This window comes from Ranitomeya imitator, chromosome 8, assembly GCF_032444005.1.
Source record: "Ranitomeya imitator isolate aRanImi1 chromosome 8, aRanImi1.pri, whole genome shotgun sequence".
NCBI lineage: Eukaryota > Metazoa > Chordata > Amphibia > Anura > Dendrobatidae > Ranitomeya > Ranitomeya imitator.
In genome coordinates this window covers 149030582-149045402 of record NC_091289.1, presented here as the reverse complement: position 1 = coordinate 149045402, position 14821 = coordinate 149030582, and the positions used below count along the sequence as shown (strand labels likewise).

General features: G+C 45.5%; 2 protein-coding genes across 9 annotated transcripts in view; one reads left to right on the top strand and one right to left on the bottom strand.

Moving 5' to 3' along the window:
• The window catches only part of LRRC8B (leucine rich repeat containing 8 VRAC subunit B), a 50237-nt gene extending 47877 nt beyond the window's left edge, over positions 1–2360 (bottom strand). Inside the window, exon 1 of one of the 3 annotated variants that reach the window (XM_069737533.1) lies at positions 2292–2360. The gene's annotated coding sequence lies outside the window, so the exon portion shown is untranslated. The remainder of the gene's footprint in view (positions 1–2291) is intronic. The other 2 variants (XM_069737534.1, XM_069737535.1) reach the window with 2 other exon arrangements.
• A 199-nt stretch (positions 2361–2559) lies between these two features.
• KYAT3 (kynurenine aminotransferase 3) overlaps positions 2560–14821 on the top strand; it is a 47204-nt gene continuing 34942 nt past the window's right edge. For 3 of the 6 annotated variants that reach the window (XM_069737531.1, XM_069737532.1, XM_069737528.1), the window contains exons 1-4: positions 2560–2620; positions 9784–9842; positions 12478–12622; positions 13389–13538. In XM_069737531.1, the coding sequence (XP_069593632.1) occupies positions 9787–9842; positions 12478–12622; positions 13389–13538 (351 nt within the window). In that variant the 5' untranslated portion in view covers positions 2560–2620; positions 9784–9786. Of the gene's footprint in view, positions 2621–6767; positions 6866–9783; positions 9843–12477; positions 12623–13388; positions 13539–14821 lie in introns of all 6 variants that reach the window. The other 3 variants (XM_069737527.1, XM_069737526.1, XM_069737530.1) reach the window with 2 other exon arrangements.

Here is a 14821-nt window from a genome sequence, read left to right as displayed (position 1 = left end):
CGCACACTGACTGAGCATCTGGTGCCGCACACTGACTGAGCATCTGGTGCCGCACACTGACTGAGCATCTGGTGCCGCACACTGACTGAGCATCTGGTGCCGCACACTGACTGAGCATCTGGTGCCGCACACTGACTGAGCATCTGGTGCCGCACACTGACTGAGCATCTGGTGCCGCACACTGACTGAGCATCTCGTGCCGCACACTGACTGAGCATCTCGTGCCGCACACTGACTGAGCATCTCGTGCCGCACACTGACTGAGCATCTCGTGCCGCACACTGACTGAGCATCTCGTGCCGCACACTGACTGAGCATCTCGTGCCGCACACTGACTGAGCATCTCGTGCCGCACACTGACTGAGCATCTCGTGCCGCACACTGACTGAGCATCTCGTGCCGCACACTGACTGAGCATCTCGTGCCGCACACTGACTGAGCATCTCGTGCCGCACACTGACTGAGCATCTCGTGCCGCACACTGACTGAGCAGCTCACGCCGCACACTGACTGAGCAGCTCACGCCGCACACTGACTGAGCAGCTCACGCCGCACACTGACTGAGCATCTCGTGCCGCACACTGACTGAGCATCTCGTGCCGCACACTGACTGAGCATCTCGTGCCGCACACTGACTGAGCATCTCGTGTCGCACACTGACTGAGCATCTCGTGCCGCACACTGACTGAGCATCTGGTGCCGCACACTGACTGAGCATCTGGTGCCGCACACTGACTGAGCATCTGGTGCCGCACACTGACTGAGCATCTGGTGCCGCACACTGACTGAGCATCTGGTGCCGCACACTGACTGAGCATCTGGTGCCGCACACTGACTGAGCATCTGGTGCCGCACACTGACTGAGCATCTGGTGCCGCACACTGACTGAGCATCTGGTGCCGCACACTGACTGAGCATCTGGTGCCGCACACTGACTGAGCATCTGGTGCCGCACACTGACTGAGCATCTGGTGCCGCACACTGACTGAGCATCTGGTGCCGCACACTGACTGAGCATCTGGTGCCGCACACTGACTGAGCATCTCGTGCCGCACACTGACTGAGCATCTCGTGCCGCACACTGACTGAGCATCTCGTGCCGCACACTGACTGAGCATCTCGTGCCGCACACTGACTGAGCATCTCGTGCCGCACACTGACTGAGCATCTCGTGCCGCACACTGACTGAGCATCTCGTGCCGCACACTGACTGAGCATCTCGTGCCGCACACTGACTGAGCATCTCGTGCCGCACACTGACTGAGCATCTCGTGCCGCACACTGACTGAGCAGCTCACGCCGCACACTGACTGAGCAGCTCACGCCGCACACTGACTGAGCAGCTCACGCCGCACACTGACTGAGCAGCTCACGCCGCACACTGACTGAGCATCTCATGCCGCACACTGACTGAGCATCTCATGCCGCACACTGACTGAGCATCTCGTGCCGCACACTGACTGAGCATCTGGTGCCGCACACTGACTGAGCATCTGGTGCCGCACACTGACTGAGCATCTCACACCGCACACTGACTGAGCATCTCATGCCGCACACTGACTGAGCATCTCACACCGCACACTGACTGAGCATCTCATGCCGCACACTGACTGAGCAGCTCACACCGCACACTGACTGAGCATCTGATGCGGCAGACAGGTCAATGAGGATGCACAATTCCTCTAAATCAGCTGATCAGAGGCAGCGCCGGGAGTCCGACCTCCCCACCAAGCGGATGTTGATGCCCTTTCCTTAAAAAAAAAAGTCAAGAAACCCCCATAATTGTCAATGTAGCCAGTCTGTATATCTCTCTGTGTTTGATAAAGTTGCATCAAATTTGTATGAGACTGGGGGGATAACTCATGAAACACTGTACAACAGCCCTGTCTTTGTTCCCCATAGAAACCAATCACATTGCAGCTTTCATTTCTTACAGCGCTCTTAAAATGAGAGCTGCACTGTCATTGGTTGCTATGGTCAACCACTAGGTTTCCACTTGACAGTTAAAAAAAGACAGTTGCCCCATAACAGCCAATCAGATAATTTCTTACGTTTTCTAACCTATGCTAGAAAAATGAAAGCTGTAAATTGATTGGCTGTAATGGCTCCAAGTATCACTGACCACATATTACTGTTACAGCCTCCCGGGTCATGTTAGACAAGAGCCTGAATACAGTGGTACTAGATACAGAAGACATCACTCATGTATACCGCGCCGCACTGACTAATAGCCGGGAGGCGGCTGTCAGCATAGTAACGCCGTACAGACACACCTAGGAGCTTTCACTTACATGGCTCAGCTGACATCCATCCCATCTGTCTGTGGCTTCTGTCACTAGCTGCTTCCTACTCCCTTCACTAGCGCTAGTAGACACAGCAGCCAATAGAATCTCGTTGTGATCCCAGTGCATCATTCTATTGGCTGCTCTGGCTGTCATTCAACTTGCATCCACCTGTGAGAAAAAAAAAACGGGCGGTGCTCAGAGCTGAGCTCTGCTATTGGCTGATGCGGCTGTCACTCACACTTTCCTCCTATCAGCTGTGCTGTCACTGCAGTCCGCCCTCCCTTTCCTCTCATGCTGTGAAGTAGTTCACACACAGGGATTGAAGGACGCAGCCAGTAAGTAATAGCGCTGTGCAGCCTTGTAGTGTGGCAAGACGTGCTGCAGCAGCTGTGTCATGCACTCTACCTGTAGCTGGTGGGCTTTGAGGGCAGCATCCTCTGTATGTCTTAAAGGGATTGTTACCAGGGTGTATGGGGGGATCCTCCAGGTCTCTCATGCCTGTAGACTGGAACACCCCTTTAAGTATTGGGCATTGGTCACTATAACAACCTTGTAAGTAAATATTTATTGTAGAGAGCACCTGACCCCTCTCCTGATGATTATTGAGGACCCTCTCAGTGCCCCCCGAATCTATCGGTGCGTCACACTCAGGGTATGTGTGTATGGAGCCCCTTATTCACCCAAAAATGCCCACTCCGGCTGGAAACATAAGGGGGCACGGCCGGTGATTAGACTCCTACTGATTAGAGTCTTTCCCAGCTGGGCGATTGCATCCTCCTGTGGTTTATTGTGGAAGGTGACCGTGTTCTGTAATGTCGGCCGTGGACTCTGGCCCGGATTCATCGCGTTCTGCCGGAATACTGGGGTAAACCTGCTTAGAACGGTTCCACCTCTTGCTCCGGCCCCAGACGGATCTGACGTGGAATTGGTGATTTTATCTTAAATTATACCCCCAAAAAGTGGCCTAAATGACCTCAGAAATGTACGTCTGCCCCTTGTCTGGAGTAACATTTTTGGCTGTGGCCCACAGGTGTTGGAAGAGGCGCAGATCTCTTAATGAATTCTATCCTCCTAGGCCGGGATTACCGTACAGCACATTGGTGGCTTCAACTAAAGCCAAACCCAAAAAAATGGCCATGGAAGAATTTATTAAATATTAACAAAATTGGGAGAACCCCATGAAGATCCCCCTAGCAAACTATAAAATGCAGCTTTTATTAGTAATTGTGTAAAAATAGTAAAGGTTATAAAAACTTCTCTCTAATCTGCCTCTTTAATTATTTCTGACAATTAACACTTATATGGATTCATTTGATGACACCCTGGGGTGTCATCACCTCTATAGCGGAAGAGGGCAATCAGAACTTATAGCACAAGTTTCCCCAAAATGTTTCACCGCAGGGGCAGCGTCATCAGGGGATGGGACACTGGCAGGAATCGTGGCAGTGTCCCCTGATGATGCGGTGAAACATGTTGGGGGGACTTGTGCTATAAGGTCTGATTGTCCTCTTCTGCTATAGAGGTGATGACTCTCCATCTGTATCCGCTGATGGGCCGTTCATTTTATCCAAGCAGTTGGAGCCAATTTGGGCTCTGACTACGTTTTTAGTGTCAGTCTTTTTTTGAGAGAGGCACAAAAAACGCATTTTAGCCACTCTTTATTATGTCTCTCAAATAGGTGGACATTGTCGACTATCAGGTCAGGCAGAGCATAAAGTGATTCCATCCGCTTCAGTAAAGCCAATTGCCCCATGGACGGATCCACCAGAATTCTTACCCAACACCTCTGTATAGAGCAGCACAGCAGTGTGCACTGCGCCTTACAGCAGATATATACTGGGCTGATAGAGGCCAAAAGACCAGATCTACTGAAGGCCGCCATCACTGCCATTAATGTCGCTATATACCGCAGTACTGTAGTATTACTGTATGGTACAGACACTCCGATGACTATAGGGTCCCGTACTAAAAATAAAGTAAAAATTAATGAAAAAAAGTATAGAAAAGCTTATATCACTCCCAGTTCCCCAATTCATATAAAAAAAACATTTGTGGTGTCTTTATTTGTCAAAGTGCCTACTATGAAAATATAAAATGAATTAATCAAAGGCTAGCTGCGTAAAGAAAAAAAAATATCGAAATGTCAGGATTGCCATTTTTTTGATCACTGTACTTCTTCAATAAAAAAAAATGCAATAAAAACTGATTAATAGATTCTGCCAGCAGGTTTTTGCTATGTAATCTGGGATTAGCATGATGTAGGGGCAGAGAGCTTGATTCCAGCAATGTGTCATTTACTGGGCTGTGTTTTGCTGTTTCAATAAAATCACTGTTTTATCAGCAGCAGATTATCACAAGTGGACTGTGTGCGACCCCTCCCCCACCACTGATTGGCGGCTGTGCACAGTGTCCACAGAAAGTGGCCAATCGGTGATGGGGGCGGGGTTATACACTGCCTAGCCTTCAGAGAACTGCTATATCTGCAGCAGAGAAACCCAAGGATTGTAGCACAACTGCTGCACCACACATCGCTGGAATCAGGGTCTCTGCCCCTACATTATTCTAATGTCAGATTACATGGCAAAACCTGCTGACAGATCCCCTTTAAACATAGTATGTAAAATTGTATCAATAAAAACGTCGGCAAGCAAATAAAAAAAAATTTCAGCAACCTGGTAAAGTGAATATTGTTTTTCAATCCTCCAGCCCCTTGTACAAAAAATAATCTTCCCTACGGATATGTCGACAGAAAAAAAAAGAAAGTTGTGGGTTTTGGAAGACGAGAAGAAAAAAATTAAAATCAGAAATGAAAAATGGGAGTAAATTGGTGGTGGTATGAGGCCTGCGTTCTGACTTTTCGCTTAGTGACGCCAATATTAGATTGTGCAGGGACGGCTTTTTTCTAAGGAGAATTCTCCACCCAGTTGTCACTTTCTTCATACATTTCTAGGAGGAATAAATGAAACGTCACATGATCCAGATTTTTTTTTTTTTTTACGCGAATGTTTCTAAGTAAAAATTCCTTTATGACTTTTCCTAAAGAACGGTGTCGCCCTGGTATCCGGTGTATATATTTGTCATGTGCTTCGCTGGGTTATGTCGCAGCTTCATTCTACGTGCGACCCCCCCAGTAATGTGTGCCTGCCGATGTAGCGCTGCTCCGGGGTCATTAGTGCTTCAGGCTCGTGACGGGAACAGTAGAAGTATTAAATGACACTGAAAACTACTCCTCTCCTCCATTACTGAGGAAGCAGATAATAGGCTCTATTGGCCTAAGGGCTTTCAAAAAATCAGAAATCCGCTTTGGAGACCCGAAAAATTGTGAGTAGTGACCCTCCTTTCTCCTTCTGCACCTTTGGTAACCATTTTTTGCATGCATTTCGGGCTAAAAATCTATTTTTTAACTTTTTTTTTTTTTGCAACGTTAGCCTTCTATTGCCACTGTCTATTGCTGGCTGCAGAATGAGTTAACTGAGAATCCGCCAGTGAGCTTGCTGTGATGGTCTGATGGGGAGTTTGTGGCTCTTTTGTCTCTTTTTCTCACCTCCTCTCGGCTGATTTGTGATCAATAGTTAAATGTGCAGCGAAACGAAGAGTCTGGAAAAGCCAAACGGTGCAAAATGTTTAATGCAACCTAATGGCAAAAAATGGTTTTTAGCCCTAAACACATGCGTATAAGAAATAAATGAAGCAAACGTGGACCACCCGTGGAGGTCGGTGCCACGGGCAGGCAGTTGTGCGCTGGTAGTGTCATTCTTTACACAGGGGTCTCCTCCACTTTGGAGGACTTTATATTCTGGAAAATACATTGAACTTCTCTTGGGAACATTTGACAATAGGGAATTATAGTCTCCTCCGTGGGAAGACGGCTCCGTAATGTCAGATATGGAGGATGGGGATTAAGTTTTCATAGAGGGGTAATGATATAAAGTCATACTTTTAGGTTATAAAATGACAAACCATCGAGGACCGTCATACCCGGGAATAGCATTTATTATCTCCCAGAATATTGATTTCCACTATGGGGTATATGGTGCAGGGACATGTGATAAAATACTTTGCTATTTCTTTCTGAGGGCCTGTCACCTGGTCAGAAGTAGCCAGTGTTTGCTCTTCTTTTATTTCCACTGTCCCGCTTTAGTATTCCTTTTTTTTTTTCACAGTTCCGGAGACCAGAGCCTTTTTATTTAATGCTCCTTTTTATGATCTTTAAGAGGGGGCGTGGCTCACAGGGTAATAATGACACGCCCCTGAGGATCCTGTGAGCCACGCCTCCTCACCAGACCAATAAAAAGGCCCATATTTCTGGATCCATACGGTGGATTTAAGAAAAAAACAAACAAAAAGAAAACAGAATAAATAAAATCCGAGCAGAAACTGGCCACTTTTGACCCGGGGACAGGTCTCCTTTACATTCATATAATCTGATAATTCCGATCTTAATTGCTTCCCCGTTTCCCTCTTTGTTGACCTGTTCTGTAGGCATGATTGCTTTTGGTGCTGTCTGCCGTCTTGGGAATCGCTCTCCATTGCTGAAGGCAGTCCGCTCCGCTCCGCTCCTCAGCTTCTCCACCACAGGAGTATGTATCGCTTCTCCTATTCCAATGGACTCTTTGCAGAGTTGATGTTGGCTGTGATGGGGCCGCATTATACCGGGGAGGGTCATTTTTGAGAACCACAAATGTTTCCTCCGTGACCAGAAATATCCCATTTGTTTCTCTTGCTGGGAGATATTTTGTTGTTGTGTTTTTGAGTGTGATTTTTCCATTATTCTGACCTAATAATAATGATGTTTACAACATGTCGACATTGACAGGAGCGCCCCGGAGAAGTCAGCGGAATTTCCTATTTGTTGTTTTATTTTCCCGTAAATATTTGTGGCTGATGTGCCGTCCACTCCGGAAAATGCTGGAGGAGAACCCGGAAAGCGAGAGATGCGGAGAACCTTGCATTCTAATTCTAGGACCCTGTGCGTCTCGTTCCTTGGTTCCGGGCTCGTGGTTAGAAAATTCCATAGTTTTCATGTTTCCAAGAATTTTAATTTTGAGACCATAAATGCAAAATGTATTGGTGACGACCATCTACTAATCCCATAATTCGGTCCCAATACAGCTTGTGCATATTTAGCGGCACCTCGCCTGTTTCCATGGGGGCTACAGACAACGCTTTGAAAGACCCCTATACATAAAGGCTCCGATACTCTCGAACGAATGCTAGGTGGATTCCACAGCTAGCACTCGTACATATATCATATGGGGATATGCACATGTCCGATTTTCTTTCTTTTTTTTTTTTCTCTTGGACCAAAGTGTCGGATCACAATCGGCAATGCAGATCTATGTGAAAAAAAAATCAGACTGCACTCTGATGACTTCTGAGTGCAGTCTGGTTCTAACGGACTGACAGAATGAAGCAGATGGAGAAACTTCTTTTTTTTTTCTCTGCACTTCCAAGAAAAACTGATGCGACTTTGATTAGTCTGATTAGAATAGACAGTTTTTCTATGTAACAGGCAAACACTCATTTGTCAGCTGGTAGCATCTTTTATCCGCCCTACGGGTGCCAGTACCAGTTGATTGGCACTGTTATAAAAACCCTTTTACTAAGTAGCATGAAAACTATTGGGACTTCGAAAGATTTGTGCCCATAAAGTTTCTTGTTAGCACCACAACATGGCGTCTCCACGGTTCTCAGAATTGGTGGGGATTAGTGATGAGCGAACGTGCTCTGATAAGGTGTTATCCGAGCATGCTCGAGTGCTAACCATGTGTCTTTGGCGGCTGCATGTTTCACTGCCGTTAGACAGTCACAACACATGCAGGGATTGCCTACCAAATTAAAGAATGACTGTTCAAGCCAAGCAGAGACGCTCGGGGCACCCATGTTGCGGCCAAATATTTAAGTGCACCTTTCCGCAGTCTACGGTGGAAGCTGGAGTTATTAGTCCTGTAGGGGATCGGGACTGGAGCATCGCGGGCCGGATGTCCCTAATCCTTCATTCCCCACTGTCACATTTGGCTTCAGAGAATCGCGTCCTCGTCCATCATATTGATCAGGGACCGTCACCTGAGCACTTTCCTACATTTCGAGTGGTGTCTTGTTTTCAATCAGTTCTTGCTTTTCCAATAGACTTCTGTCCTGTAGATACATCACTATGATATAAGACATCTTAGATGGCAGCAGATGTCCATTGTGAACCTGTCACCTGCTAGATCCATGACTCTATCCAGTCCTAATCCAAGCCCATTTCTTTACATCAGTGTTTATATTCCATAGAGGTATTAAAAAAAACAAAACCAATCCTTATAACAGCGCCAGCGGTCACCAAGAGCGCTAGTCATGTTGGGGATCCTATGCAAGAGGGGACATTGTGAAGAGGCATCCTCCATGTTATGGAACAATGTGGTCACCATTCCTCCTATCGGTGTCCTGGAAGCAGTGACAGCTCAGCCATCCAGTCCAGGACAGGGGAGTGCTGAGCTGTCAGTATGTTAAGTGACAGTTCAGCCGTCCAATCAGGGCTGGGGCGTGCCGGAGCTGCCTCCGTGTGTCTGCTATTCTAGTGATTACCTGGCTATTTAGCTGGCTGTCTGCCTCCAATTACTGCCAGTTGTAGCTTTGATCAGATGGTGTGTGCTTCCTCTGTTCTCTGTGTTCTTGTATTTGATCTTTGTTGCCTGACCTTGTTTTGACCATTCCGTTTGCCTATTGTCTTGATCCACTACCTTCCTGGAATTCTGACCTCAGACTGTGACCTGACTACACCTTTGCCTTATCCCTTTATATATGACCCCGGAGCTCTTGACTACCCAGCCTCACGGCTTGTCCATGAGTAGTGACTAACGTCACCAATGTATCATAATTCCATATACTCTGACTGATGATCGTCCTGCCCTGGATCCTCTGGTTTCTGTATGTTTGGTGATTGTGGATGCCCCTTCCTTCCATTCATTTCTGCGTTTTTAACCATACTGTACCTATCTTTTCCAGTGAATGTGATCTCCTTGTATTTTTTTTCCTTTTGTGTTTTATGAAATTGTTGCATCTCATTACCACAAATCCGTGTTTCAGTGTTACTTGTGGGCTTTACATCATCTGGATATATCCTTCTCCCCTGCTTGCTTCCAAGGTTCAGTCTTCCAAATAAAATCTAAAGATTTGCCGTACTCTTTTTTTTTTTTTTTTTTCTTCCAGACTGTCCATCTTTTTGCCAGCGGTTACATTGATAAACGTACATGTTTTCACATCCTACAAGTAATTAATTTTGTTAATCGAGAAGAGAAAAAAAACAGTAAAAAATTATACATTGCAGTATCAGACTGTACATTGGGGTCCCTCGTCATAGTCCTAAATGTCGGTTCAACGGGGGGTTTACTGCTTCCAAAGCCCAACCCCCGAGTCCGTGCTCCTCAGATTTTGGCTCCTGATGTCGGAGCTTGTATTCCTAAGCATTTATACAATTCTGATATATTTTGATGACCATTCTTTCTCTTTTCAGATCATGTCTTCAAGACACAAAAATGCTAAACGTATCGAGGGGATTGATGGCAATGTCTGGCAAGTATACCGGGTTCATTATGTCTAGCTAGAGCCTCGTCATTTCTAGCTTTAGAGGACAGTACAATTAAAGGGGTTGTCCAGGATTATATTATTCTTTATACTATGAGCTCAAAAAACTAAAAGGCAGGCAGTCGTTGCCTTCCTATTTTATCCGATGCTGGCTCAGAGCGGTCACTGACTGATCCTGCCGGCAATTCAGCAGCTCCACGTCAGCTGGGCAGCTCTTCTTTTCCTGGGCTGCTCTGTCTGACATCGTGCTGATTGACCGCTGGTTCCCCGCAGTAAGGCAGCGGGGAGCATGACATCAGCAGTCACACCCGTCATCAGGTGAAGCCGCAGGAGCAGTCAGTGAGCGCTCGGCAGAGATCTGCGCTGGGCACAACAGGCAGGTAGTTAGCAATTACTTAATGATTAGTTCTTAGGCCCACGGTAAAACCCCAGACATTTAATGCTTAAAAAAAGCCCCAAAAACTGATCAGATACAAAAATTAAAGTACATTTTTGCTTTTGCACCAAATTCATGAGCCACCTGCTCATGGCACAAAAAATGACCATGAATTCCATAAGTCAAAAACAGAAGGGTGACTAGTAAGTTGCAAAACGATGAATCGGGGCCCTGGTGTTTCTTGCAGATTGGTATGTACAGCCACGTTTCCATTGACTATCCACTTTGGCATCAGCTCTCTAAGATCTGGGAGGTATTAGCCCCCATTTACCAAATGTATTACATCTGATTCACTTGTCATAAAAGACATTTATAACGGTCAATTCCTTAAATTTAGAGCTTTAAAGTTAGCACTGAATGCAATGCCATTTTTTTCCATTATATATGACTCCATCTGTGCAGAGGTTCCAATTACACATATAAAAGCAAAATTAAAGCATTTGCTGTAGTCAGCAAACCTGACCTTTAAAAAAAAAAAAAAAAAAAATTAAAAGACAAAAAAACAAGTCAATGGACACAGGGAAAAATATCATTTTTCATTCAAGCCGAAGCTACAGTTACTCTTTCTAATTCGATAGTGCCATCTGGTGGCCAAGAAAAATAATTCTACTCTTGTATTGTAATTTTAAAGTAAAACTTTTCGAGAGTGGTACAGATTATGTACCCTGCCAGGTCATTAATTGCTTTTTTTATGTTTAAATTGATTTTGCCATTTTTTGAGATCTAAAACTTAAAAAAAAAAAAAAAAAGTTACATATAAGGTTCTTATGAAAACAAGCAACTTTGCAATTTACCGCTTATTAAAAATCCTCTCTCTTTTCATTAAGCACCCCTCCGGCGGGTTTTCTTTTTTTTTTTTTTTTCAGCGCTGGATTGGTGCTTTCAATCTAAGCCCCCAGTCATATACTCCCCTCCAGCGTCTTCACAGTTATTTCAGCGCCGCTCCAGTCTCCCAGTATTACTGAAACCTCTCTGCTCCATTTCAGATAATTGCTTGTTTTCTGGTTCCAAAAGCAGAAGGAAACGGCTACAATAGAGCGAAGAGTATTCCAGAACTCAGTGCAGAGCGGGATGGGGAGCACTCATAATAGAAGTGAATGGGCACAAAGGCTGTGCGGCTGTCCTGTGGTCTTCTCATGGTCTTCTAGTCCTGTGGTCTTCTCATGGTCTTCTAGTCCTGTGGTCTTCTCATGGTCTTCTAGTCCTGTGGTCTTCTCATGGTCTTCTAGTCCTGTGGTCTTCTCATGGTCTTCTTTTCCTGTGGTCTTCTCATGGTCTTCTTTTCCTGTGGTCTTCTCATGGTCTTCTCATGGTCTTCTCATGGTCTTCTTTTCCTGTGGTCTTCTCATGGTCTTCTAGTCCTGTGGTCTTCTCGTCACTGCTGAACCTGCACCTGTCACCAATTGTTGGAGTGCCATTTGGATTAATTAATTTTTTTCCTGGAGTGTAATAGGCCCATTTGTATATGGATGAATTTAAAGGCCCCATATTCACTACCGTAGGGTCGTGCGATCTTTCCTCTGACTGGCCAACCATCTGGTGGGTTTGGGGGACCTCATGAACCGACCTCCCCCTACTGATTGTTTTGGGGTAGAGAAAGATGGGGCAGTTGGATCTTGCATACCTGATCATTGTACTCATGAAAAATGGCAATAATGATCATTTTTATTACTATGGCGCCAACATATTCCGCAGCGTGTCACAGTTCACAGGCGACATGTACAATCAATATAGAAAATTAACACGTTCTACAATTTCCTGCTCACAAGAGATTACAATCTAAGGCCAAAACAGCAGAAGGTGCTGCTATTGTACAGCCCAGCCATCTTTATAGTCCTGATGTTTTGCCCAAGTGCATTCAGTGCTGCAGAACGTTCCAAAGACCACCATTAATGGCTGTAAGTGCGGGGATGTCAGCGAGTGATACACATTCTCCATACTGAATACATTGAAATGTTTTGAAGATTTAGTTTCCATTTTTTTCATCATTTCCATATCATTATGATGTCCGTCCATCCTGTGATTTCTGTAATCTCCTGACTGTTCCTTCTTGGTGCTGCAGTTGAGGATTGTGTGTACGATTTGTGCCGTTTATGATAGTAATTATGTCCCGTCTGCTGTATCTGCATGAAGGCGCTGGCGTTTATACCGCTAACCATTGTACGATTGTCTTGTGTCCACTTACAGGGTGGAATTCACGGCACTGGCTGCAGATCCTACCGTGGTTAACCTTGGCCAGGGCTTCCCGGATATATCCCCTCCTTCCTATGTACAAGAAGGTCTCGCTCAGGCCGCGTTTGTGGATAAACTGAATCAGTACACGCGTGGCTTTGTGAGTAAAACATTTACTTAACATTAACCGTGACTTGGCCAGTGATTTACTACCGAAGCAGCCGGTTAGCTGATTATAGGTCAGCAGTACATCGCCAGGTGCAAATGTGCAAACTGGTAACGTCCAGAGGTAAATCGGATCACTGGGTAACGTCCCGTGCCCGGTTACATATGGATCCCTGGGAGACGGGGCTGATGTCTTACAGAGATCTAGGGAGAGGTCTACGTGAGACAAAAGGCTGCAATGTCGGGAGGTCGCCGTGTAGCCCTAACAGGCTGCGGAGAGAAAACAAAGGATCTGCAGGACAAAACATGGGGCACACAAGGCCCAGATGATTGCCAGCACTTACTGGATTGCTCGCTTTTATAAAATCACAGTTTTATCAGCAGGAGATTATCATTAGAGGGCTTGTAAACTTACTGCCGCGTAGTCCTCCATATTCAAGAATGCTGTATAACCCCACCCCAACCCGGCTTTCTGTGTGCACACTGCATAGGCAGAAAGGTACCATTCAGTGGTGTGGGCGAGGTTATACAGAGCTCAGCATTGTGAGCACTGCTAGATCTGCAACAGATAAAACAGGGATATTATAAAAATGACAGGAAGTGACACATCCCTGGAATCGGGGTCTCCGCCTAAAAAAAAACAGCTTCTTGATTCACAGACTGGCGCTGCTCCTCCATACTTTGTCCCCCATTGGTCCCCCTCTACATCCGGCAAAGGTATCATCCATGTATTCTATTTGTTTTTTTTCCTTTTTCTCTAGGGTCACCCATTGCTGGTAGATGCTCTGTCTCAAGTGTATGGTAAAGTCACAGGAAGGCAGATTAATCCAACCAAAGATATCCTGGTGACGGTTGGAGCATATGGCTCCCTCTTCAATGCTATCCAGGGCCTGGTTGATGAAGGTGATGAGGTACGTCACGTATGGAGCCCTAATAGCCCGCGATCCACTTGCATTTGATAACATATTAAATGCCGCTGTCAATCAGCGGCATTTAACTTGAACGAACCAGAAGCACGTGACAAGAAAGGCCTATCTGCGCCCCTGTCACGTCAGCGCGGGGCGCCCATGGGTTTTAATGACAGCCATGGGTCTGCTGAAGACCCCTGTTCCTGTCATTGTAAATCTCCTGTGAATGCCGGCGCGTGACCGGCCTTCATAGAAGATCGTGATTTATGCTACACATAATAATAATAATAATCTTTATTTTTTATATAGCGCTAACATATTCTGCAGCGCTTTACAGTTTTTGCACACATTATCATCACTGTCCCCGATGGGGCTCACAATCTAGAATCCCTATCAGTATGTCTTTGGAATGTGGGAGGAAACCCACTCAAACATGGAGAGAACAAACAAACTCTTTGCAGATGTTGTCCTTGGGTGGGATTAGAACCCAGGACCCCAGCGCTGCAAGGCTGCAGTGCTATCCACTGCGCCACCGTGCTGCACATAGCAGGGCTGAAGCACACACACGACCATGCTGCACATAGCAGGGCTGAAGCACACACACGTAGCACAGGCGATCAGACAAGCTCATCTTTGTTTTGTTATGAAGTGAAAAGTAACACACACAACAAAGTTTAAAAAATTTTTTAAAAACTTTCAGAAAAGTTCAAATCGACCCCCTTTTTGCCACATTCAAAATAAAACAATAAAAAATACACATATTTGGTATCGCTGCCTTCAGAAATGTCCAATATATCAAAATATAAAGTAAATTAATTAGATCTGTAAACAGCATAACGAGAAAACATCAAAACGCCAGAATTGTTTTTTTTTTGTTGCCGCGACATTGCAATAAAATGCAATAACGGCCGATCAAAACCCTGTATCTACCTGAAAATATGGTATCAATAAAAACGTCAGCTTGGAGCACAAGAAAAAAACCCTCACCCAGCCCCAGATCATGAAAAATTGAGATGCTATGGGGATTTTTTTTTTAGGTGGTCTATTGTGGATTTTGACGTGTGTTTAGGATCATTATCCATTTGTAGAAGCCATCCTCTTTTCAACTTCACTTTTTTTTTTTACAGATGAATCCATTCTTCCCTCTACCTGTGAAATGTTCCCTGTGCCATTGGCTGCAACACAACCCCAAAGCATGATTGATCCACGCCCATGCTTAATGGTTGGCAATATGTTCTTTTCCTGAAATTCTATGCCCTTTTTCCTCCACATGTATTTTTGATCAT